Raw genomic sequence first — 24674 nt, 5'->3', positions numbered from 1 at the left:
CTTCCAAGTTTGAAAACAATCTCAGAACATACAGAGCCACAACAAACAGTGCTATTGCATCTGGCTCCTGGGGACTATGGAATGGGCCCCTACCCTACAGGGAGATTTGAGGAGACTCGTCTTCTCACAGAGCTTTGTTAGCCATATTCTGAATAGCGGTGGCTGGATCCCACTACGTCTTTGCTAGCTCCTGTGAGATGTACCCATGGCTATGCAGAAGTAGCCACCCTGTAAGCTGGAGGCCACAAGCCTTCTGCTCAAGAAGAGATGAAAACACAAACTTAACCTGAAATAGAAATGACTTATTAAATCCACTCGAAGAGACATTCAACTTTTCTCATGGACTGAAGGTAGAAGATGGCCCCCACCTGCATATCCATGTGGTATTTCTCTCTATTGTTCATACAGGAATCACTGCATCTACCTTTGCTTTTAGTAGATTATGGTAATAAGCATTACAACAGAAGGCAACAGGGCAAGTTAGGCTTATTTATAGAAAACACAACTGGGTAAGCAGCCTCTAGTGACAGGGTAATCTCTAACTCCATCTGTCCAGTGTTCTGGGTGACCATGTCCACTCATGTCCCCTAAAACATCAGGGGCTCTTACTTCTGCCACTACCCCCAACAATCTGTCAAAGTTCTCCACGTGCTTCCAAAGCATAAGCACAGGACAGAGCTAAACCCACCTCACATTTGCCACAGGCCAAGAGCTAGCACACAAGCAACTGATGAGGAACGATTTAGGCACTGCAAGCTTATACTTCAACAATGCTCTGTCTGCTGGAGTGTAGAGAGTAAGGGAAGGTCCCTGGTGCCTGAGCAGCCTAATCCTTCTTCTCATGCAAACACTGGTGGGCTAGCTACAAAAAAAGGCAAATGACCGCAATGAACTATTAATGCATAGTAGCATAACATATATCTAGTAGTGGTAGCCTGTCCAGCAACTGCCAGGTGAGCGTTTGTGAAATTGTAACAGAGCTGTGAAGATGACCTGTCTGAGCTAGACACAGATATAAAAACAAAAGCGAACAGGCTTCATGCTCAAGTGAAGCAAGGAGACACCTCCTGTGACAAGGAAATGTAGAGAGCTTTCCTCTAGGGATAATGACAACACGTCCCCATAGACTGAAATATAACAGGGAGTCAGACTCTTTGAAACACATTCATGGCACAATCACTCCACCAACATCAGTGATGGCCATGTAAGTGGTGTCAGAGGCACACTGTAACCCTACAGCTGTGAACCCTCAAACAAAATTAGTTATTCACCATACATTTTGACCGCCACCTAGACAGCAACGCACCTATTCATCCCTTAAACAGGTTCTGGCTGAAGAAAGGGCAAAGACCAAATGCTGGGACATAGCACACAGCACAAACGCTTTAAATACTATGTGCCAAAGTGAAATGTGATTAGTGAAGTTCAACTTCATCTGTTCAAGTTTTTATCAGCATGCATGGGGAGAGCTCGCAAAACACTAGAAAAACTGATGGACTTGCACTTAGGATATTCGTAGGCACTACTTCACTGCGACTAGCAGAAGAAAATGTGGATAGATTACAAACACCCTGCCTTTATTTACGACCACTTGCACCGCACAGACATTTTGAAAACTGCGCACAAGGACATAATTGGGATACACAGTGACATAGTCCAAGAAGAGCTATAAATACCTTTGCATGGCTCATTCAAACCCCTTTTGTACACTGACCTTATATGGAATCAGTACTGGGAGTTCTGAGTGATGTAATTGCTGTGTACCAATCATCATTATTAGCCCCTTACTAAATTTATACCATAAAATTTAAATTACAGAGTTCATATGCATGAAGGGGTACATTTAGCTAGCCAGCTTACCTTACCAACCTTACCAGAGAGAAAAAGAGAGAGAGGAGAGAGAGAGAGAAAGAAAAGCTTTTCTTTGCCTGTTTTTAGACAAGTTCTAAACCAAGAAGTTTAGCTCCAAGAGGAGCTTTTATGTTTACATGAATATTATATTCTGAATCAAATCCCAGTTTCAAAATGAACATCTTTGTACCTTTCTTAAGGAGAAAGGCTAAACGAACAGAGGTACATGCACCCTTTGTCATTATATATATCACGAGTAATTAAGACTTCTTTTAGTGCTTTGGGAAAATTATGACCTGTAACAGTTTGGCTTATATAACTTTAATGTACACTTCTAAGTTAAATTTGAGTCATTTTAATTTGGTATGTATTTATCTGCAATTCTGTGTTTTGGGGATTATTTCATTTTTACTAAATTTTATTCTTTGACATACAGTGGGATCAGAAGGACTGAAACATCGGTACAGGAAAGAGAAGATAGAAATGAGAAGAAATAACCTGATTTATCCTAAAATGACAAGTTCTTCAGAAACATCCTAGTCAGAATGAATGACACTAGAGTTTCACCTGCATGGCTTTTGCATGAGTTTGGCATTTCCTTATTGTCAGTACTCACCAAATAAACAGAAAAGAGGTTACACTGGGCTAATCTGCACAGAGAGAGGGAAAGGGAGTGTGGAGAGGAAAAAAGATGGGGTAGCTTTGGATAGCCAAACTCTGAATCAGCTTGTTGGCTATAATCTGGTCTGAATGAAAATAAGGCAAGGTAATTTCTTAAACTTATGGAAGGCCTTGATACGTTTCTCAACACCTTACCAAGCCTACTGTCTTTGAGAAGTTTTTGATAGTAGTACAGCATAGAGGGATGAAAACAGCAGACTCCTGTTTCAGTGGGGACACTTTCTGCACGCCAATCCTAATTTTTAAATATATAGTAAAATAACATTCTTGACTCTACAGAATGCAGTTGGAAATCTAGTTGGATTTCCAAAAATTCATCCTTACCCTTAATTCCTTGGAAAGAAATTGACTTCTCAGTTCCTAAAAAGTCTCATTCTACAACAGAACATATATTCTAAAAATTTCTAGATCTGCTCCAGAATCACAGACATGTAAAATCAAACTGTATACTGTGTTATCGGAGTCAGGAATCAGAAAGCCACATTAAAGTCCATCTGAAGCCTAGAAAGCAGGAAGAGTACTTTCCACAGACCTTACCAAAAATAATAGGCCTGTGCCATGAAGGCAAAAAAAGACATGTCACCCAGACTGCTTTAGGCCAAATCTTCACCTATACTGGAGACAGCAGAAGTGCTACTGATAAGCTGTACAACCTACGCATAATCCCTCTTTGAGATCCAATACATCCTGAGTTACCAATGAGTGCTGCTCTACCAGTATTTTGAAATTAAACTATTTTTTTGAAATTAAACTATTAATAAAAGGAAAAAAAAAGAACTAGTATTTCAAAAAATATCAGGTATTAACAGAATTGGTAAAAAGCAGACAACCTGAAATCATCCTAAAACATCTTAAAGTCACTATCACCAATTCTGGGACCTAAATGAGCCTCATCCAAAGAAGAGGATGCCTACAGAGAAGAGACAGGTAGAGCATTTCCAGACCTCCCCATTTAGCCACAAGGTGGATTCTTCTGATGGATGGATGAGGTTTTCTCACAGCTGACAAAGTCTGGCCAATACGTAGGCTCTGCTAGAACTCCTACACTGGTACACAAAAGGACTCTTCTGCAACTTCTTAAGTAATACTTTCTAAGGGAAAAGCAAAGAAGTACTTCAGAAAACAAAGCAGCATAGCAAAGAAGTAACTTTAAATATCCTCACTGATAGCCAGGACTGATCATACTGATGAATGGAAGTCTGCCACCAAGATCCACTTTGGTTTGAAGAGAAAGGGCAACAGCAATTCCTCGGGAAGTAGGCTGATCAAAAGGAAAGGGTCTGTTGTTCAGGTGCTACCTCGCCATTCAAATAGACCTACTATTGATTGTTGTGCACTTTGAGCCTTCTTAATGATGAACAGAAGCAAGTTAATGGTGATAAAGCTTAGGAAAACCCTTACAAAGAGTGAGGATGCAGACCACAACGTGCCAAAAATTAATACAGCAACCACTCCTGCCATTGAGAAAGCTGGTAAAGGATTCCCTCCCTACCTTATGCTCTTTTTCCAGTTCATCCCATCAGAAGTTTTATATATTTAAATAAAGAGGCAATTCCTCTTTACAAATTCAAGTCTTATCTGCTAACACTTCTTAGGATCCAGACAGATCAATTTCCATTTCAGAGGAACTACCTTTGACCTTCAGACACCAGCTAAGAAATCGCAAGTGCTCCAAGAATCCACTCAAAGACTAGGCTTCTGTAATAATCAGTAAAAATAATTTCAATTTATTCAATATAATCATACACTGCAAATGTGATATATAAGCAGATTACTAACCAGACAGAAAATGGAAATAAAAACAATGCAAAAAGAAAAAATACTTTAAAATGACATGTAAAGATTTTTTTTTTCAAAGAACACTGAAAAGGGAATTCATCCATTTAATTAAAGAAAAAAAATCTTATCAAAATTCACCTAGGCTCGATGATTGAGTTTCAAGGGTTTGGGCATCTACAATTTGCCTTAACACAAATGCAGGTTCAAGGTCACAGAAACTTCCTTTTATTAACTTAATCATAATCTAAGTGAATCTGAACCTACACATAAGGTAATTGGATGTGATTATACCATTTCAATGAGACAGAAATTAACTTAAATATAAGATGTTTATTCCAATCTTTTGCCTATGAAATGATCCAATTTATCTCTAAGCAAAAATCTCTCCATTGTTTCCTCAGACCAACCGATGCTAAGTCATCATAAACTGTAATACTTAACACATTCAAGTTGAATTGCTACTTAGTCTTATCACTAATGACTATCATATGCTATTTCCTATATTTTCTTATGCTACATAACACACCTAGGCCTAACAAAGAGAGCTGGGATTAAGCAAGACATTTATAACAACAAAACAAAAACCAGAGAAAATGATAGTTACTCCACCCATCTTCCCCTGCAGAAAGACAGAGGTAAGCACAGGATGCAGAAAGGTGGGCAGCAGCACTGAAAGACTTCAAGGTTATGCATGCCCCGCATCCCAGTAAAACATGAGGACTACTATTCTTGATGAAAACTCAAGTTTCACATAACTTGAGTTTCCAAGTTCATTCTCCACTCTACTGGCTTTTATTACGTGACTGTCGCAATGAAATACCTATAAATCTAGAAGCTGTCTCCTCGTTCCTCTCTCCCCACAAAATTTGAACAAACAACCTCCCCCTTCTGGGTGGCAAGTTACTGACTTCACCTCAAACTCTAAAATGCCACAAAATTTGAATTTCTGGAAAACAAAACAAAACTTTAAAATTGGGCATTTCAGAACTAATTTATACATACAGATTTGTGCAGGCTATAAGAGAAACCATAATACATTTCTTAGCTTCAGTTAAATCAGAAGGAAAACAAACCAACCTTCCAAACCGGGATATGTTCATGTATGTAGTATGGAATTTTAAGCACGTTTCACATGACTGAAGCACGTGGCTAAATCCTTACAGAAGGTGCCATGAACAACAAAATTGAGAGGCTAGTCTACAGGGTGGTTGGTCATAAATTTATCTTCCATATGCTACTAAATCAGAGAATTCAACATAAAAGCAGCACATTTTATTAAAGATGTATTTGGAGACCAAAAAAAACTATGTTAAAATAAAACACCAGAAAAAGTCATTTTTACACATTTGTGATTTAACTGCTTACAGTTACAATTAAATGTTGGGTTTGAATTTCTTCATCCAATGGAATTGTGTGTGGGTGCAGGCCTGTGAAGTATTCTGCAATACCTGTGCTTTTAAGTGAAACGACTAGCTCAGTGGCATTACTGAAATAAAACTGGGCAAATGCAGACTACAATATTAACAGGTAAGCAAATGTTTTCTGTTATGAAGAATATTTTGCTATCTGTAAGTACAGGAAGCATCAGCAAACAAAAGGAGGAGTGGAAACTGAAGAATTAAGTGTTTTTTTTTAATCATTATTTGTATTTCATGCAAATTAACTTCAGTCAGATTTGAATCAGATTAATAGTTTGCACACTGTTAGGCAGACATTTAAAAAGCATACCTGTTGAATATGTTCTCACTTGCAGCGTACTTGTCCAGTCTTCCCAAAGGCGTCAACATTTCATCTTGTGAGACAAAGTCCAGGGCTGAAGGTATAATAATCACATCAGACTCTGAGCTGTAGTCATCCACACCAACTATCAGAGACATCAGAAATACTCCTTATAATCACAGTAGTTTAACACTAAAATGATGTCTGTTGTTGGTCTGAAATACACAAGTCTAGGCAAGGCTCTGATGACCATATATTTACTAGCTGCGCTAAATCATTTCCCCCATCTTTCCCCAGCCCCCAGGAAGCCTTTCCTATACAAAAGTAATTTACTCAAAATTCATTTAATCCAATTTTTAGGTATTGTCTCTAAATTCCTAAACATGACATTTCACTAAACATCCGAGGTTCGTGCTATTTTAATCTGACATTTATACTTCATATACATATTTTTAATCAGGCAAGTGACTTTTAGGTAATTCTAAAATCAGCTTTTTGAACATGCACGGACTAAAAACATAGGTGCAATTAGTCCAGAGCTAATACAACATCTAGCAGAACAAAAAATTATTATTTTTTTTTAAATTAAGCATGTTAAAAAGTTCAGACGCATTGCTGTTATCTGACTACCAAATAAAAACCAGGTACAGCTCACCTACTGCATAATTACTAACCAGCTTGTCAAAAGACAATTTCATATGAACAGAAACCACAATGAACTGGAAAAGGGGTCCAGCCCTGCTCTGCGAAGCTGCTTGAAGTATTAGGATTTGAACTACCACCTTTTCTAGCTGCCACATGCCCTCTAAACTACTCAACACCGCAGTCCCATAACAAACACAGCCCGCAAATGCAACAACTTATTTGCAAGAACGGCAAATGCAATTGCTTCTTTGCAAGAACTAACCCAGGTGACCAGCTTCACCCCTGAAAATACAACACTGCAGTATGCTACAGCTTATTCTTTGGTCTTTTATCTGAAAAGCCTTTTGAAAACTGGCAGATATAGATAGGTCGACTGATCTAGAAGTCCAATGATGATTTTTTTTTTAAAAGTGAAATCCGTGGAGAAAAAGATTACTCTCTTCTTCCCTTCCATACAGCTATAGTATATTGATTATCAGACATTGCATCATTAACCTCGATATTCGACATTCCAAATACCTAAGCAGCTACCACTTTCTGAATGCCTTCCTCATCATATTTCAAATGTTAAAAGAATTAACAACCAAAGGCCTCTAGAAGAGTAATATTTTCACACCTAAATCGAATTAATAGCATCCGTTTACCAGCAAATTAGTTCTCCATCTTCTCGGTAGAGAAACAGTGATATCGTTTAAGTGGTCATAAATAAATCCTATGCCTGGATGAAGGTCCAAATTCTGCAGTTGCTGGCAGCACATAAAAATCCTTGAAAGAAATCAAAGAAGCGATGGGAAAAAGAGCAGGGCGTATTAATAGAAGGGCATAAGCGGAATCGGAGAGAGAGTGGCAAGGAAGAAAGCGTACTAGCAGCTGTGAGAGCCAAAGCGGCTGGAGGAGCAGTTTGGGGTAGTGCTCTCGGATATGCCCAAGGTAGAAGGGAACACACTGCGGGCGGAGGAGGAGGAAGGCTTGAAAAAAGGTCAGTTGCATAAAGCTATTGCAGCACGAAGGGCAAGCACTTAGCAACCCGGGGTTTACACAACTGTTTGAACTTCTGTTTGCCCAGACCTTAGGGGACCGAGGCACAAGGCTTCAGGTTTGTGGTTTTTTTTTTTGTTTGTTTGTTTGTTTGTTTTTTCTCTCCTCCTCAAGACTCAGTTTTATTTTTGCAGGAAAAGGCGAGGGAAGGTAAAAACAAAGCAAGTTAGCATTTTATGCTAGGTAAATTAACAAGAAGCAGGTTACAGCCTTTCACAGAATCAAATTCAACCCTTGAACTCAACCGAAACCAGAGGTTTACCCGTGTTAGTACTTACACCAAGACACCTCTGCACACACACCTTTCTCACAAGGGCTTGTCTTACTGTTGTATGAGAGGTCCTACTTTCAGAGGGCTGGTATAAGACATACTTTTGAAGCAATTCTGCAGCACCCGTACATGCATTGTTAGATGCATACTCCTCAAGAAATGAACTACGTTATTTATTTATTTTTAATCACTACAGTCATTACCTTCACTAGGTAGCTACACCACTGCACTCAGATTGGTTTCTAAGCTACAGAAATTAACTGGGGTGGAAATATCACTCTAATATTCAGTGAAATTAATTTTTTAACAGGATCTTATATTCCTATCTTAAAGTCTGGAGATCAGACTGTGCACTTACATGTATAAACTGGGGAAACTATGCCAAATACAGTCGCCAAAAGAATTATTTTTATTTTATTTATCAAAAGTATCAATAAAAAAATATGCTGACCATCACACCAACCTCCGCTGGCTTTACCTCCTCCATTTCTCTCCTCTCAACCTCAACTTTGTGTTCAACATCCCCCTTCCCCCCCCTTCATTTCTGCTTGTCTGCTACTCCTACAGTGGTCCAACGCAGACGTCATCTTAATCGCTGCAGAGCACGAAGACAGCTCACTCGATTTATGCCACACAAACTAGTCACGCAGTCTATTTATGCCATACACACATACACCAAAGCTGGCCGGACGTCTGATGCCTTTGATTTAAGTGAACTGAATGTTCTCGTAATTTTTGCCTGGTCAACCAGTGTCAGATGTAAGTATCAATGACAAAAATATGATACATATAAATATTAGGAGCTACTTACAATTTCTGTTTGAGGTCTCATTCTAATTCAAACAGAAAATTAGGTATGTGCATTTGACTCCACGGTGTTTTGCACGTTGTAAAATTAAGTTTAGCATTGCAACAGGCTTGATATGCCTCCGCTACTGATACTGAGCAATATTACTCAGCCCCAGCACCTCAGCTTTTAGCCGGAGAGCTCGTTCAAATGGCAGCATCCTGATAAAAGCAACACAAACACCAACAGGGCAGAGAAGGGGGATTAAAGATAAATCGGTGCATGGTTACAAAAAGCACTTCTACAGTTACCTACATATTCTTTTTCACTCTCAACATCAAGACACTGCTTCAAGCAAGCTAAAAGGAGCATCAGCCCACAGTATTTGAAGCTTATTCCAAAACAGGTGTCAAAAAGGCTTTTAACTGGATATTGCCTCTTCAGCTCTCCTTGGCTGAGTGCTCAAAGTTGGGTGGAAAGCAAAGTACCACCGTACCTTTTGTGCTGTACATTTTACAAATGCCAAAAAGCCCTTGAATACATGTCTTGACTTGTTCAAATGTAAAATGTCCAGCTTCATTCCCACTTCACAATACAGACCAAGCAACAGAGCCACACATCACTTTCCACTCCTGCTGCAGAGAAACAACAGGTCACTTTCCCTATTTTTCTGTGCTTCCTCCAGCTAGTACCAGTAAGCCAAGACCAAACGCTCAGAAGGCATTGAAGCTACATGCCACCATTGAAACTACTGCAAATGTAAGTAGCTTTTAATCTGGCCTTACGTTCATGCCAACTTGCAAAAGTAGACCTAGGAAATTAGGGGTTTCTATAAAAACATCCTATCCCACTAGCTCAAAGTTGCTGGTGGTGGTGGGGTGAGGAACACTCATCAGCCAACAGCGTGAAAAGCAATCACAGTGCCACTACTTTCTGTCCACATAAGCCAAGCAGTGCAAAATGAATAAATGCATTAATTTATCTAGATGGCCTGGGTTTGTACTTAGTAGTTTGCAAACTTCTCAATTCTAGAAATTCTTGATTCTTCAAAATTCTACACTACTACCATGAAACACAAGGCGGTACAGAATAATAGAATAAGCACTGGATTTTGTTTCAGTATCTGGCTATCACTGACACGTATGACAGAAGCCACGTAATTCCCCTCTCTACCTTTGTTTCCCTGCCCAATCATTTGTTTGACTCTTTTATGCACGTTTTTCAGGCTTGTCTCTGTCTTGCGTCTGGTCCACACCATACCAAGAATATATTAAGACACACACCTGCCTTAAGTTCTCCATTTTATGGCAGGGATACAACAATTATTTGCCCCAGTTATTAACTAACACGGACTACAAACCACCTTGCTGAGACAGACTGTGCTCAGTCAACGAGTGACGAGTTTGGCTGAGAACTTACACGCAACACAGTGAAGTCCATTTAAAACAGCCCCCTATAAAGCTGTTGCCTGCAGGCCTATTTTCAACGGAGCTCATTTTTCCACTGTAAGTCGCATCTTCATGATATCATTCACAAAGGTCTTGTTCATGTCATGTCTTTACAGGCAGGCACAAAACATCACGTTTGAAAAAATAGTTACTACTTTTTTTTGTATTTAATAATACATGAATGACTTTCTACCACGGACTGTTCAGTAGCAAGGTCACGTGTATTCTTCTGCATCTGCTATGGGCTCCGTGGCAAACACAACCTCCTTCATTTTGGCACAGAAAAGTCAGTAACGAGAAGAGAGGCACTCTGAGTATGAGCAACGCTTTACTTCTCAGAGCTGAGCAACAAATAACTTTAAAGATTCAGTATTTCCATCTAGTATCAACTTCCCTTATTTTACCTTCTGCATTCCCAAAGCATTCTCTAGATCTATTAAGAAGTCTCTATGGCAATTGCTACAGATGTAACTGAAAAAAAAATTGACTAACTCTTTCTTCAACTGTAGCACAGACCATTTGCTCTCTACACTGATTGTTACCATAAAGATGTTCATGTCAATGAAGCACTCAAATGGAGAAAGGACTTAGTTCTGTTCTGCTGTTCAAGCAAGTAATTTTTCTGTTTACTTGTGAAGTAAAAATATTAGTTCTCCAAGCCCAAACATTCGATATCGCATCACAAAATGACAGTAGCAAGTTCTGTCCTCTGTGCTATGAAAGAATAAATTCACCTTGCATTCAGATTTCTGCAGAACACAAACAATATTCTCAACCCTTCAGTATTGCAAAAACCGCTATTTTCCAACTCATTTTCTGTAAGAGAATCACCTTGCATCTTGAAATTCTGCAACGAGAAGTCCACCACAGCAACACTGAGGTTTTTAGTAGAGCATGGAAGCTAAACTTGTGAATTTATGCTCCGTTACAGACTCATTGCTCTCTTTTGTTGCGCACTGTATTCCATCTCCAGTTCCACAGTGACATCACAGCCCAAAGTCATTCTATTTCGGCCTCATTTGCTACCATAAATCTACCACACCGCTTCAGTAACGTTAACCAAATGCTACTGCAACTACTATTACACAGATATCACACAACGTGTGTGTATTGCTGAGTTCCACCACCTCACCTGCCTAACACTACTCATTGCCGATCACAGAAAGCTGGAGCTGACTTCTCCATGAGATACTACAGCAGAAAAGCAGACAGTAGATTTCGGAGGCTAAAAATGCAAATAAGGTGCCACAAGTTTACCCTGATTTTGCGAATGTTGTAAGAGACAAACGCAAGTTTGAACAGCATGTGATTCTCCTCAGCAAAATACAAGACAGGTGAGTGGAAGCATAGAAAGGATCTACAGGCGGTAATTGGAGATTTCTGTCTGGCCAACTATTAGTAGAAATAAGAACCACGCTTCCCCTTTTCTGTCTCTCACCCCAACTCTGCTTTGAAGCACAAAGAGTTATCCCCACTTCAGCTTCTGCTCCATGCACATTGAATCTCACCTGTGCACACAGACCTCCCCGTCTGCACTCCAGGCTTGGTGGTGGGAGAGAAAAGGGAGAGAGGCAGAAGCAAGGAAGATGAGGGAGAAGCGCAAAGCAGCTCTGATCCGAAGTTGCCGTGCTAACAGCAAAGCTTACCACATTAGCCCCTACGCAGCACTTTCATCGTGAAGTCTGTTAACAGCTTGACGCACAGACAGAGCAAACCCGTTAAAATCAGACTTGACTGCAGGCTTCAGGAGGGGAGCATTTAGCAGATGAAAGAAAGATGCAGGAATCAAAACCAGCAGCAGTTTACACACAGAACCCGTGCAAGTATGGCACAGCAAATACAAAAGAGCCACTAGACTAAACATAACAGACTACGGGAATATTTTCGTCTAGCAAAAGCCTTCAAAAAAAAAAAAGACAGTTATCAGGCATGGCAAAGGAGTTGCCTTTCTCGTCAAACATAAGAGAAGAAGAGGGGTGATACAAAATCCTTTAAAAGCAACAAGGACTGGTGCAGCTACAAACAGGTTTGTCTCTTCAAGGCGTACACAAGCAGCACTGCAAATCCTGATCTGCACTGAAACAAAGGGAAAGAAAGCTCTTCTTGCTCACTACTCCTTAATTTGCACAGCAGCGGAATGGACCTTCTACCGGGTAACGGCCAGACCTGCAACAAGAGCTGGTCCGCAGGAAACTGAAACAAAGAGGACATCCAAGCTACCAGCTAAAACAATCAGCAGTTTATATTTTGTCCACCAGTTTCCTGCTGGGAGCATGTCACACCCATCACCATGGTATCCGTGGCCCTTGCTATTTGCACTGCATGCAATTAAGGCTCCTGGAAGGAGGCTGGAGTGAAGTAAAGGACAGTGCAAGCAGGAAGTTACTCTGAGGTACTTTTTTCTCTGCTACAAATACCTTACAGTCAAAGGTAGCCGCCCTCTGAACGCATCCCACTGCTGCTTCTGGGGTTTTTGATTGTCCGCATGACTATTTGAGTTTTGTGGCATTGTGGAAAGAACCCCATTTCCATCTCCGACCAAGATGTTCTGCCCGGTCCTACCTTGACAGGACGCCCACACTCACGTTCTGCCCCTAATTGGGCAGCTGTTACACACGAAAACATCGAGCTCAAACTGTGTTTTAAGCTTGGGCTAACCGGAAGGGAGAGCATTACAAAGCAAGCAGTTGAAGCCCAAATGTTGTAAAGGCTTGTGCTAGCTCTGCAGTGACGTGACACTGCATTACACCACATCAGCTACAAACCCAAGTGCTCCACTTGGCTCAAGCGCTGCTTCACTGTGCAGTTATGTTGCTGCTTCGAGCACAGCATCTCGAACTTGCTTACTTGGGCTAAAAGCTGCAAAGGCAAGCTTTATGACTAGCACATCCACAGTCCGTAAAATACAGCTTTGCAACGTAAATCACTTGGAACTTCCTAGTTCCTAGTGTCCTTCTCCTCTCTCCACTTAAATGCTCTGCAGACTTTTCTTTTTTTGACAGAATTCAAGACGCTTGCTGGGTTAAGCCTTCGTGTTTCCTGAGCATTCACAGGAGGACATTCTTTCTGCGACTCCTCTCACTCTTCTTGTTTCTGCAGCTCTTCACACTTCTCCTATTTGTGCCCAAAGTGTAGATTTGGTCAAGGGGAAAAGATTAAGTGGCACTGTGTGTACTGGATTCACACTTAGAAAAAGTAAGAACAACCATGGATGTTAATTTCAATGTTATCGAAAGCCATTTCCTCTAATAACACGTACATACAAGCAAACACACATGAAGTATCCCTACAGACTCATCAAGCTATTTGTCTTGCAGGCTGGAGAGGAAGGAAAAGGTGGTCTCTCTTACATTCAAATATTTGGGAGCAATTTAGGCACCATGGCAACAAGACAAAAAAATACCTAAGCAGGCTTGTTTATTAGAGCAAAACATTCCAACGGTCTGCATTACGGTTCCCACAGAGTGACATTTCCATATATTAATATTTCTAGCTATTATGAAAATCGTATCCTGGAATAACACATTTTTGTACTATTTGCCTTTCATTTTTTCTTTGCCTTAAAAATAGTATTAAAAAAACCACCAGTAGTTTCAACTCTTAATGCAGTTGTCCTGCTATCTCAAATGAACACTCTTCACATACGCATTTTCCTGCTTTTTTCAAGCTACCCACTGGACAGAACTTTAACACGCCGGTGACAGAAAGAAGTGCAGCATCCCACCCAAACCAAGAAAAAGCCATGCTGATTTTTCTCATGCTATACCTTCCAAAGCAGGCAGAGATGCCCTGCTGTCCTGGGCTCCTTCAGGGGAAGACAGAATTGCTACTCCAGCTCTCACAGCAGAGGCTGCCGTTTCTGCCAGTTCAGCTCCTGCCAAAGCCACCTCTTGCAGCAACTACTCTTACAATGAAAACTTTCTGCCCACGCAGAGGGAAAGTCTCGGCAGCAAAAGGCACACACAGGAAAGAGAGGCATTTCATCTTCAACACGCTGCAGTCTGCCACCTCCACAACAGGTCAGCAGAAAGAACTGCATGAACACCGAGGTTTCGTGTTATCTTAAGATTTTGATAGCTTTCATGTCTTTCCTGACTCTCTCCCTCCTTCCCCTTTTTCTCCAAGTGGGAGAGGAAGGGAAGAGGCGGAGAATACCTGTAGCCCTAGGAGAGAATCAGAAGGAAAAAAAAAAAAAAAAAACAGGAGCTGGCAACCTTAATCGAGGATTCCTGCCAGAGACAGGAACATAAAAGGTGGCTGGTGAAAAGTGTATTTCCACATCAAAAGTGATGCTGCTGACCTTGGGAAGCTGAAAGCCTGGAAAATTACCTCTCCTTCAATCCTCTGCTAGGGGTAATGGAGAAAACGTGCAGCTGCATGAGGAAGGTTCATTAGCCTGTATCAATCCAAGCACAACCCTTTCCTCAAATCATCGTCTCCTCTCTAGGATCCTAAGAGGTTTCTCAAGAAAAAGAGACTAACTATTACCCACCTGAGACCCCCACAACTGTAATTCCAAGGGGACACAGCCAACCACCTGAGTCTCCCAGTTTCTGTGAGGGTCAGTTAAAAGACAAAGAAATGAACTGAGGAGTCAGGAGAATTAAAGCACGATCTCCAGGGGAAAAAAAAGACTTAACAAGCACGCTTCATTAGCATTGAAAACTGATTATTAGATTCCCAATTGAACAGAATCTCAGTCACACCAGAGAATTGATCCCGAGCACTACGGCATGTCTGCCATTAATTGCTGTTAATTTTTGCAATGCAGAGATTACGGGTTGCATGCTACTGAAATGCCAACCCACTAACTCCAAATACCTTGGTGCTCCTTCCCCAGAGCCATGTCTCTGACGAGACCAAGAGGCCAGTACTGCAACACAGCATTCGAACATCACACTGGAATTTAATTATACCAAAAGCCCTATGTCTAAGACGAGACCAAATTTGCAGTTTATACAGAACAACTAACAGCATAAGATTTGGTAATTCTTGCTCTATGGTAAGGAGCTACAATACAAAGGCTTCTGATATTATTGTGCACGCCTGTGAGAAAGGCAAGGTGAATTTTAACATAGCGTGGTGTCTCAGTACACAATACTTAACTCACTGCAAGAGAATAGGAGCTAAAACACAGCGTCAAACTGCGACTGTGATTTGACACCACAGGGAAAGGCAGACCTATTTAATTGAAAAAAAATCTTTTAAGTATTGCCGGAAAAAAAAAAAAAATGAAATTGAAATTAAATACTTCAAATGGAAATAAGCTCCTGTTTGGGAAGATACTTCTGCACAACCCAAATTCTAATAGAATAATTTAATTAAAAGCATTCAACCAACACAACTCACTGCTAATGTCAGATGATTTGCTGATTACCTGGAACATGAACACGTCAGTGATAAACCAGCTTTTGACATCTGCAGACGCACAAAGAGTATTTTCTTCAGCTCAGCTAAATAACTGGTTCATTCATTCGCTGGGAGAAAAGGCTAAAAAGACCTGGCCTCCTTTGCCAATCACTGAAAAAAGAACTAGATACCAAAACCAGAGATCTATTAGATTAAAGTTACTGGACTCTTTTTTTTTTTAGTCTTTAGGACTGCTCTATCCACTAGTAAAATCCAATTAGTTTTTACAGTTAATAAAGCTAGTGTTAGTTTTAAAATTTAACAAAAAGATATTATCTTACTGTTGAAGTCTAAAACAAAGGAAAACAAGTTTATATATACACACACGTATATATATTTAGCTATAAAGCCTCGATTAAAAGTTATAGACCACAACTATCTACATTACTTTTACATTTTAAAATATCGGTCCCTGTATTTTTAAATCATGTGAACACTAACTGTACAGACAACAGTAACTCACTGTTTACTGACATGGCAAATGGTAAAGCTTCAGAATCCAAACGTTAAGCTACTAAATCACCAAAGCATGCATATAAGACTTGTGATTGTCAGAAGTCCAAAAGCCATATATGTAAATGCAGCAGACAGTTATCAATGAGAATAAACTTTTTCCAAAAAAAAATGCAAAAGAGTAAAACCAGTTATTAAATCAGAATCTCTCTCCTCCCTCGATTTAAATCACAATTAAAATCCTGAATGAAATAAAGCTATCCTGTTTCACAACCTGAATTCTAGTTACAGATAGCTCTCTTTTTCAGAGCACGCAGCCTGCACACATCGATGAGCAGACTGAAAGGCGCAAGCATCACGGTATGTTTGATTGCATCTATCCAGACTGATCAGTTCAATCTTCAGAAGCATCCATGGGGAAGGGAGGAAGGTAGAATACATCTAGGAGGAATTATAAAGGTTTTTTTATTTATCAGCAAAAATAAATAGTTCTACACTCTTGTTTACTTTTCAATCATTGGTGTTGGTTATTTTCTTTCCTGTTCTCCACTTAGCTTACTACACTTCCTATTTTGAATGCACAAAACAAGTATGTGAACAAAAGCCAAATTTTCAGACTTCTCTGCACATACTGTACAAGATTTCCGATGGAAAATCAAAACCAATAGTTCAAGTAGTGTAACTGCCCAGCTAAAACTGAGCCGCTATCTTATTTTGCATAGTGGCCAGATGGGATGGGGAATCTTCTTGCAGGCTTCCACTCTGAGTTTTCACCGTCTTGCCATCATGGATTTCTCTTCCCTCCTTTTTTACCTTAATGGATATCACGCTAGGATTTCTGTTATGTTCACCTCCACACAGACAAAACGCAACCAAATGTTACTAACTGGGCGAGGGCTGGACACTGTGACGACGACAGTTAAGAGTAAGGCTGCTTCCACAGTAAGAACTTCCATTTAGGAATTAAATTTCTTTTATAAACTTCTGTACGTCCTGCTAGAATACATCCACTGAGGTTTTTTGTCTTAAACTTCAAACTTCCAAACAAGGAAAAGCCGCTGGCTGACCATGGGAGAAACAATGTCTTTAATTACTATCATAGCCTTTAACATCAGGAGCTACCCGTACAGACGCAAAATATTAGCTGGAATTAAAAGCACTGAAATACCACTTGCCAAGCTCTGCAACTACTTAAAGGAATCATCTGGGTGATGTCCTGTCAGGTGTGAAGTACGCATTCACCTGAAAAATAAAAATCTGAGCTTTCCTGTGGTTACCAAGCAACCAAGAGCAGAAAAGACGAAGCTTTCAAAATAGAAAAGCAAACTAAAGGCAAAATTAATTATTTAAAAGTCAATCCAGCTGGTTTGTCAGCCACTCTCTAAAAGCCTTTCTTATAAAAGCTCCTGTTTAATCCCTCTGACCTCTTAAACAAATAAACAAAAGGCAATTTCTAAATAGATGCTTTCCACATATATCCTGAAGATCTTCCACTACCCCAAAGGCAGATTACTACTCTCTACTGATATCTAGTAAAGCTACAGTTAAATTAAATATTTATCAAGTCCTCTTTAGGAAAAGGTAAACTTTATTTTACAAGCAACTATTGAAACAGTACTGCAAAGATAAAAATAATTTATTGTTTGCTATTTCAGGTCAATCAGCATTCAATGAGCAGGCACAAGAGGTAGAGTTGTACAAGTTGTTCACTAAATGCCAGTTTTCTGGTAAAATACTTCATTTTAGAGACCTTAAAGACCAAGACCATAAAATAGCTGTTGTCAGCTCTGAAGAGCTGTACAGATGCTTAGTTTATTATTTGTAGCAGTAACTGCGTATTGTTGTTTGCTCAACTCCAGGACTTCCTCCTACCGTTTTACAACCCGACCAATAAAAGCTATCTATTTGTTACCTTATTGATTTCACATCCTTATTTCCTGTAATACTTTTACTGCATTAGAAAACGGTGACTCACGTTATGAATTATCACCATAAAAAAATACACTTTTGTGATTCAGAATCAAACCTAGACTCGCTGATGAGCTACAACTGAACGCCTAACCTCCTGAAGCATGCCAAGCCATAGGCCTAAGCAAAGACCCAGCTTCAGATGCCCAATCCAGATCTTAACACGTTATCTAGTCTTGTATTTTGTATCACTCCTCCTGCTTTTTTCCACTGAACCTCACAGACGTTTTGCTGTTGGTGGATACCAGATCAGCCAGAAGCACAAGGACTAAAACTACCCAGTTGGCTTTTCTCAATAGCCTATCAGTTGGCCCCATCTCAGCCTTCTTGTACAATGCACTTCTTTTTCCTTGTTTAGCACGTTTAATAGCAGGACCACAGCTGCCAGAATCACACACGCATAAAAGCTGCCAGCACTCCCAATTTTCTCACAATTGCATTCTAGCATGCAGGAATACACCTCTAAACCAGTACCTAACTCCTCTGCTCAGAAGAGCTGTAAACATTTGAGATATTTACAGTAAGGTACTATAGGGTGGGGTTCAGCATTGGTAAAGCCAGGCAAAAACTGTGGCTTTTTACGGTGTTTCTGGTTTTTTTTTTTTTTTTTTTTGAAACTGTCTTTTTAATCCCTGCAACCATGAAATGTAATCCCAAATAATGCATCGCTTGCAAAAACCTTCACAAATGGCTTAAGACCTGTTGTACATGGATACAAGATATAGTTATTTCAAACAGGTACAAAAACCATCCCAAGGGATGTACAGTCTCCCTACTCTGCATCACTTTTTGGTAGCTCACGCCCACCTCGCAAGAACAAAACCATATAAAATTAAGAACCATAAAAGACATCACGTGACTGAATTATGTCCAGACAGCGCACATTGATTCATACAGATTCCTCTTGTGTTTGTTTTAAGTAAAACACTGAAATATCGAGCTATTGACTTTTATCTACTTCCATCAAAACCTCAGTCATTTTTAATGAGGTTTCAAGTTTTTAGATTTCTCTGGCTCTTGCCTTCAGAATGCTCTCATCTGGACTGAGTCATATATATCCGAGCACATATAGTTTCTCCCTTTTTAAAGACAAGACTAACATTCAAACCACCACCAGGGAAACCATAGATTCAGAATCATCTCTCCTATGACTACAGTCATATCCTCCTCCAACTCCTGTCTTACAGTCGAGAAAAATCATAACCTAAGCAGAAATTTAAGAAGGCGCTTTCTTTTCAAAGTGTGTCACTTCTAAGGAAGTCCTCCTGTAATCACAAAGTTTCCAAACAGCTCTGCTATCAGTCCGAATTCCCAGCAACCAGAAGCGAACAAAAAATGAAGCCTTGCAAAAAGGCTCTCTCTTTGTGTGAGGCAACACGCAACAAAAAGCTTTTAAACATCAGATCCCAAAACTGAGGAGATGTAAAACGTTCAGTTAGGCTCTGAAAAGCTAAAATAACACCCCCAGAAATAAAAATTAAGCCAAACAAAAAAGAAGAAAGGGGGTTTCTCCCGCAAGCTGGTCTCCCCGTGAGCAGGCTGTGCAGCAGACACGTACCTTCAGACGGTGGCAAGGGTCTGCTCACCCACCGCAGGCTGCCAGGCAGGAGCCTGCGTTACGAACCGCCTCAGAGAGGGCTGCTGTCTCCATTTTCACATCCTACCTGATATTTATTGTGCTGCCAAAGCTGCCTCGGTGCTGACACCGCCAACAGATGCCGTCTCACCTGGATAACGTTATACACGCCGCCCGCCAGCCCTAGTACCCCTGAATTTGTGTTTTGAGCCAGAACCGCGTCCTGTGCCTCACGCCCTCACGCAACTCCTCTCCAGACCCTTTTCTCACCCTTTTTCTCACACTTTTCTCATAGACGAAGGGGCCTGAGAGGCAGGGTGGGGGAGCCAAACAAACCCACCACCCGCCCGGCGACCCACATGCTCCCGACGGGGATCCGGCGCCTTCCTCCCCACAGGCTGCCCAGGCCGAGGCCATGGGCGTGCGGGGCGACGACCACCGCCACCCCGACCCCCTCCCCTTCCTCCTTCCTCCCTCCTCCTCCTCAGCCCCTCGGGGCGCCGCCACAGCTCCCGGCGGGCTGCCCCCGCCGCCCGTTACCCGCCGCCAACGGGCGCCCCACGCACCCCGGCGCTGCCGCGGGGGAGCCCGGCGGAGCCCCGCGCAGCCCCGGCCGTGCTTCATGGGCAGCGCCGAGCATGGCCTCTCCTCCTCCTCCTCCTCCTCCTCCTCCTGTCCTCCTCCTCCTCCCACAATGCACCCCGGGCATCCACATTTGAAGCGACTTCCTCGCCCCACGGCAGCCCCGCGCCGCGGCTTCTCCTCCCATCCCTCCCTCCCTCCCTCTCTCTCCTCCATCCCTCCCGCCGCGACCCCACTCACATCCGTCGATCTCCTCCTGCAGGTCCTCCTGGAGCAGCGACAGATCTGCGGGGACACGCGCACCGTCAGCCCCGCGCACACACACACACACACACACACACACCCACACACCCCGCCTGCCGACCCCACCCCGCAGCCCCCCGCACCCGGACGGGAAGCGCTTCCGAAACCGGGGCGGGGGAGAGCAGCAGCAGCAGGAGGAGGAGGAGGAGGAGGAGGAGGAGGAGGAGGAGGAGGAGGGCTGGAGCCTCCGCGGGGAGGCGGCGGAAAGGGGGAGGGGGGCGCTACCTACCCGCCATCTTGCTGCAGCCCCCGCGGGGCGCCGCGCTACATGGAAGGAGCCGGGCAGCGGGGCCGGCGGCGGCGGCTGCGGAGGAGGAGGAGGAGGAAGGGGGGCGGCCCCGGCGCTGCTCCGGGCCCGGCGGCGTCTCCCCGCGTCCCCGGCAGAGCGGCGCGGGAGGGCGGGCGGGCGGAGGCAGGCGGCGGGGAGGAGGGGTCTGGGCCGGACACGCTGCCCCCGCCTCCGCCCGGCGGAGCCGCGCTCGCTCCCGGGCTCCCTCGCTCGCACACGGCCGCGCCGCGCTCCCCGCCCCTCGCTCTGACTCACGCCCGGAGCCGCCCGGCCCTGCCCGCGGGCTGCGAGGCTCGGGTCGGCGAGGGTACGGCCGTGCGCCCCGGCCCGCTCACCTGGCCGGGCCCGGGAGTGCTCGCTTGTGGGGTTACCTGCGGAGAGGGGTCGGGGCGCAGCGGGGCGGCTGGGACGCCAAAAGTCTCGCTTTGGCCCTCGTGGAGTCGCTGCTGGGGAGAGGAGTCCCTGAGGTGGCTGGGACGGCAAAGTCCGGGGAGAAGGCTCCATGCCGGGAAGTCCCTGCTTCGGCCTCTGTGAGGTCACCCAGAGGGAACGTCCCCAGGAGGTGGCCCTGCCACCAGCACACCCCCGCGCACACACAGGCACCCTCCTCGGGTAGACTGCAGGTGGGGGCCTCGCCGAGCTGCAGCAGCTGGGCACCCGTGGCTTAAAAGCACGGCGAGTTCCCTACGCTGCTGCTGTTTGAACTTTACAAAACTTAGTTGCACGTACACATAAAGGTATCCCTCCTTTTCCGCGTCTGCTGGCTGTGCCTCACAGTCAGTGCTGGCGTTGGTCGTCGCTGCTTGTAACTGTTCAGATAGATTTTCCGCTGTACATGGGAAGCCGAAAAATGTTGGGTAAAACAAATGTTCTAATTAGTTAGTACCCAGAACGCTCGATAAAGAAAAAAACATTATGGATACTGATGTTACCAGGAAGTCTTATCTGTTCCCCAGTCTTATTTTTATCTCTGTAATCATCAGTGGTGTTGTTACTGCACGAAAGAGCAAAATAAGTTATTTTTGCCCAGTTTTTCCAAATAGGATGCAGTTTTGGTTGCTCAGTTTTTAACTTAATGTTTGACAGTACGCCTCGCCTCGTAAGCTGTTTTTTAACATCATACTACTGCTGCTTTTTTTTTTTTTTTTTTGATAAGTCACATAAGGAATAAATATCTAGAGTTTTTCCTTTTCTTTGCCATTGTGGCTGAAAATGTGCAATATTTTAAAACGCAAACATCTCTTTTCTTTACACTCCTTTAGGATGAGCTCTGCCCTGTTTCATATACATTCAATCTTTAGAGAAATCACTCGGGCCTACTGGATACTGATCATGCAACACTTGCTTTTATTCAGATATAGGACCTCAAAATCTGAGTAAATCAAAGAAATCCACCATGAGCATGTTATATGAACCGTGATATTCTCTGCCAGAGTAATCGAAGAGAAGATTCAGGGGAAATATTTGACAGTGCAAATAGCTAGCAATGCTGGATGTAATAGCAGTCGACCTAGAACAGAAAAACAGACCACGCTTGAAGACCAAATTTTTATTATCTCTTATCACTGCAAGTTATTTTCAAGGAGGTTTCTTTCCTCTCTGCTTTACATTCTTCACCACAGTCAAGGCTCAGTTTTGCGTCTTCTGAAGTCAACAGCAATAGCCTCAAAATGCTATGTGCTTGGTTTTACTGAAAGAATCAAGGGCTTTGGTTTCTCTTTCCAACTCTATAAAAAGGTGCTAATGCACACTAGCTTACAGTGGTCTGAGCGCAGCAAAACTGTCTTGACTATTATTATCAGAATGAGAAATCAAACTGAATGAGATACATATGCTGCAACTGGGTTTATAATTTGGAATATATCGGAATTACTGCTCTTAAGAGTATATTAATAGTTTTAATTATCATCAGTGTACAATTTATGCAAGAAAGCAAGGTAAATGATTGCAAGAGATCATATTTAACATAAATTCATATAAATTAATTTTGGATCTTCCTATATGCATGTGATCTTCTCAAGCAGTGATTAGTGATTTTCTCTGTAGGCAGGAGTGTGTGGGATGTAAATAGCACAGATAACAAGGATCAGAGTGATTTAACCTTGCAAGACAAATTGCAACCGTTCAAGAATGGCAATTTTTTGTTACAAGTTAGCCCTAGAATATTAGACAGCTTCTCAGATGCCCTTGGTCCTGGTACCACTGCTAGCTGTCATTGGGAAAGGTCTCTTCCTCTGTGAACAGAAGCTGTGGCAAAACCTTTGGCTCGTACAGTGACATGCACATGGAGAAAAATCACTTTGATTTGGCTTCAAGCTACTATGCAATGTAAAATCCCACTTAATGAATAAGTAACCAGATATTTCTACACTTCTCGGCCTCAGGAGACCCGCAAATCCCCTGGCACTTTTTAGGGGCCTGATCAAAGTTCAAGGCCATCGTAAGACTGCCTGCCACAGGTCACAAACCAGGCAGGCAGAGACGCTGTAAGTGTGTGACAAGCCCACTCTTTCCGACAGTGCTGAACTGCCATTCGAAAATAAGGTACCTAATTATACAAGAAATTTTTCATAGCAGGCTTGTTTCATTAGACGAGACGTGTTAAGGAACAAGCTATACAGCACCTGCCAAAATGTTCTAACAGATCTGTGCTGGAGTTCTCATAATCCATTTGAGTACCTGTACAGGCGCTGGAAAATACAAAATTTAAGAAATGGATAAACTCACATTCACACACTCATCTCATGGAAAAACACACTATAAGGGACAGATGCCAAGGCTATGGATGCAAAGACACAGATGGAAAACTACTTGGCAAGATTATTTGCATGGGACAGAAGACACCTGTATTGCTATCTGTATGAAGTATCTCATAAAAGCCCACAGCAATCAACGAGACTTTATAGTATTTGCATAAAGTACTGCATAAATATTTACAAACCTACACAAATGACCAAGCAAGGTGCAGGATACCTCATATCCACCTAGACGTATTTCCGAAATGGTATCCTGGGGTTGGTTACCAACATTTCTTCAGTCAAAACTGCACCAGAGATATGGAGCTCAAAGCCACCGCTCTCACAGAAAATAATTCATTTCCTCTCACTTGTTGTGAAGAAGCAAGTCACCGTGTCTGACCAGACAATAGTGCCAGCTTTCACTGTCCGCATGTTAACCAGCTTTGCATTTCTCCCAGGCTACCCTTCCTGTGTGGGATGAGCTTCCCATAAATATCCGCAGAGCCATCTCGCGATCCTCCCCCAGACTCCTCTGCAAAGCTCTTTTCTTGTAAAGCCTACAAAAAATGTATTGGGGTTAGACTGCTGGTGCACTAAGACAAATGCTTATCCTCTTGAGTAATACTGACTCATAACTTTCTTGTCCACCCCCGGAATTCTGTCTGTGCACATATGTGATTTCTGGTTAAGTTACACACTTTATAGACCATCTTTCTGTTCTTCGCATAGCGCGTAACCAAAACTGGCCCACGACTAAGTAGTCAGATTGAGATACATATACATGCATAAGCACATGGGTGCCTATAGCATGAATGGGTCCACACATGAAAACCCGATGGCTGAAGCCTCCGACACAGTTGGTGTGCTCTTGAAAATGTGTCTCATTGAAGCATTTCTGCTAAAAAGGGATGCTCATCGTAAAACCTTTCCATTCTTCTCCTTCCCGTTCTCCTTCCTTTTCTCCTTCCCTTCTCCTCCCCATTCCTGTGGTTTTTTGTTGTTGCTTTTTTTTTTTCTCCTCCAATAAAAATCCTGAAGGTCTTTTGTGTTGTTGTGGTAGTGGTGTTTGTGTCTTCTTTTTATTTATTTTTTTTTTAATATATCCTTTTTGGATATGAAGGTTTTTGACTGTGCACC

The 24674-nt window shown here is 42.4% G+C and overlaps 1 protein-coding gene across 24 annotated transcripts in view; it reads right to left on the bottom strand.

Annotated features, from left to right (window-relative positions):
• PPP4R1 (protein phosphatase 4 regulatory subunit 1) overlaps nt 1-21321 on the bottom strand; it is a 64417-nt gene extending 43096 nt beyond the window's left edge. Inside the window, exons 1-3 of one of the 24 annotated variants that reach the window (XM_048077064.2) lie at nt 21171-21321; nt 20448-20492; nt 6040-6175 (exon numbers count right to left, since the gene is read on the bottom strand). In XM_048077064.2, the coding sequence (XP_047933021.1) occupies nt 6040-6175; nt 20448-20492; nt 21171-21303 (314 nt within the window). In that variant the 5' untranslated portion in view covers nt 21304-21321. The other 23 variants (XM_048077066.2, XM_048077062.2, XM_048077065.2 and 20 more) reach the window with 23 other exon arrangements.
• Between the last annotated feature and the right edge of the window lie 3353 nt (nt 21322-24674).

The sequence above is a fragment of the Anser cygnoides genome, chromosome 2, assembly GCF_040182565.1.
Source record: "Anser cygnoides isolate HZ-2024a breed goose chromosome 2, Taihu_goose_T2T_genome, whole genome shotgun sequence".
In the NCBI taxonomy this organism is placed as follows: domain Eukaryota; kingdom Metazoa; phylum Chordata; class Aves; order Anseriformes; family Anatidae; genus Anser; species Anser cygnoides.
The sequence above is the reverse complement of the archived record's forward strand: the minus strand, read 5'-3'. Positions and strand labels throughout refer to the sequence as shown.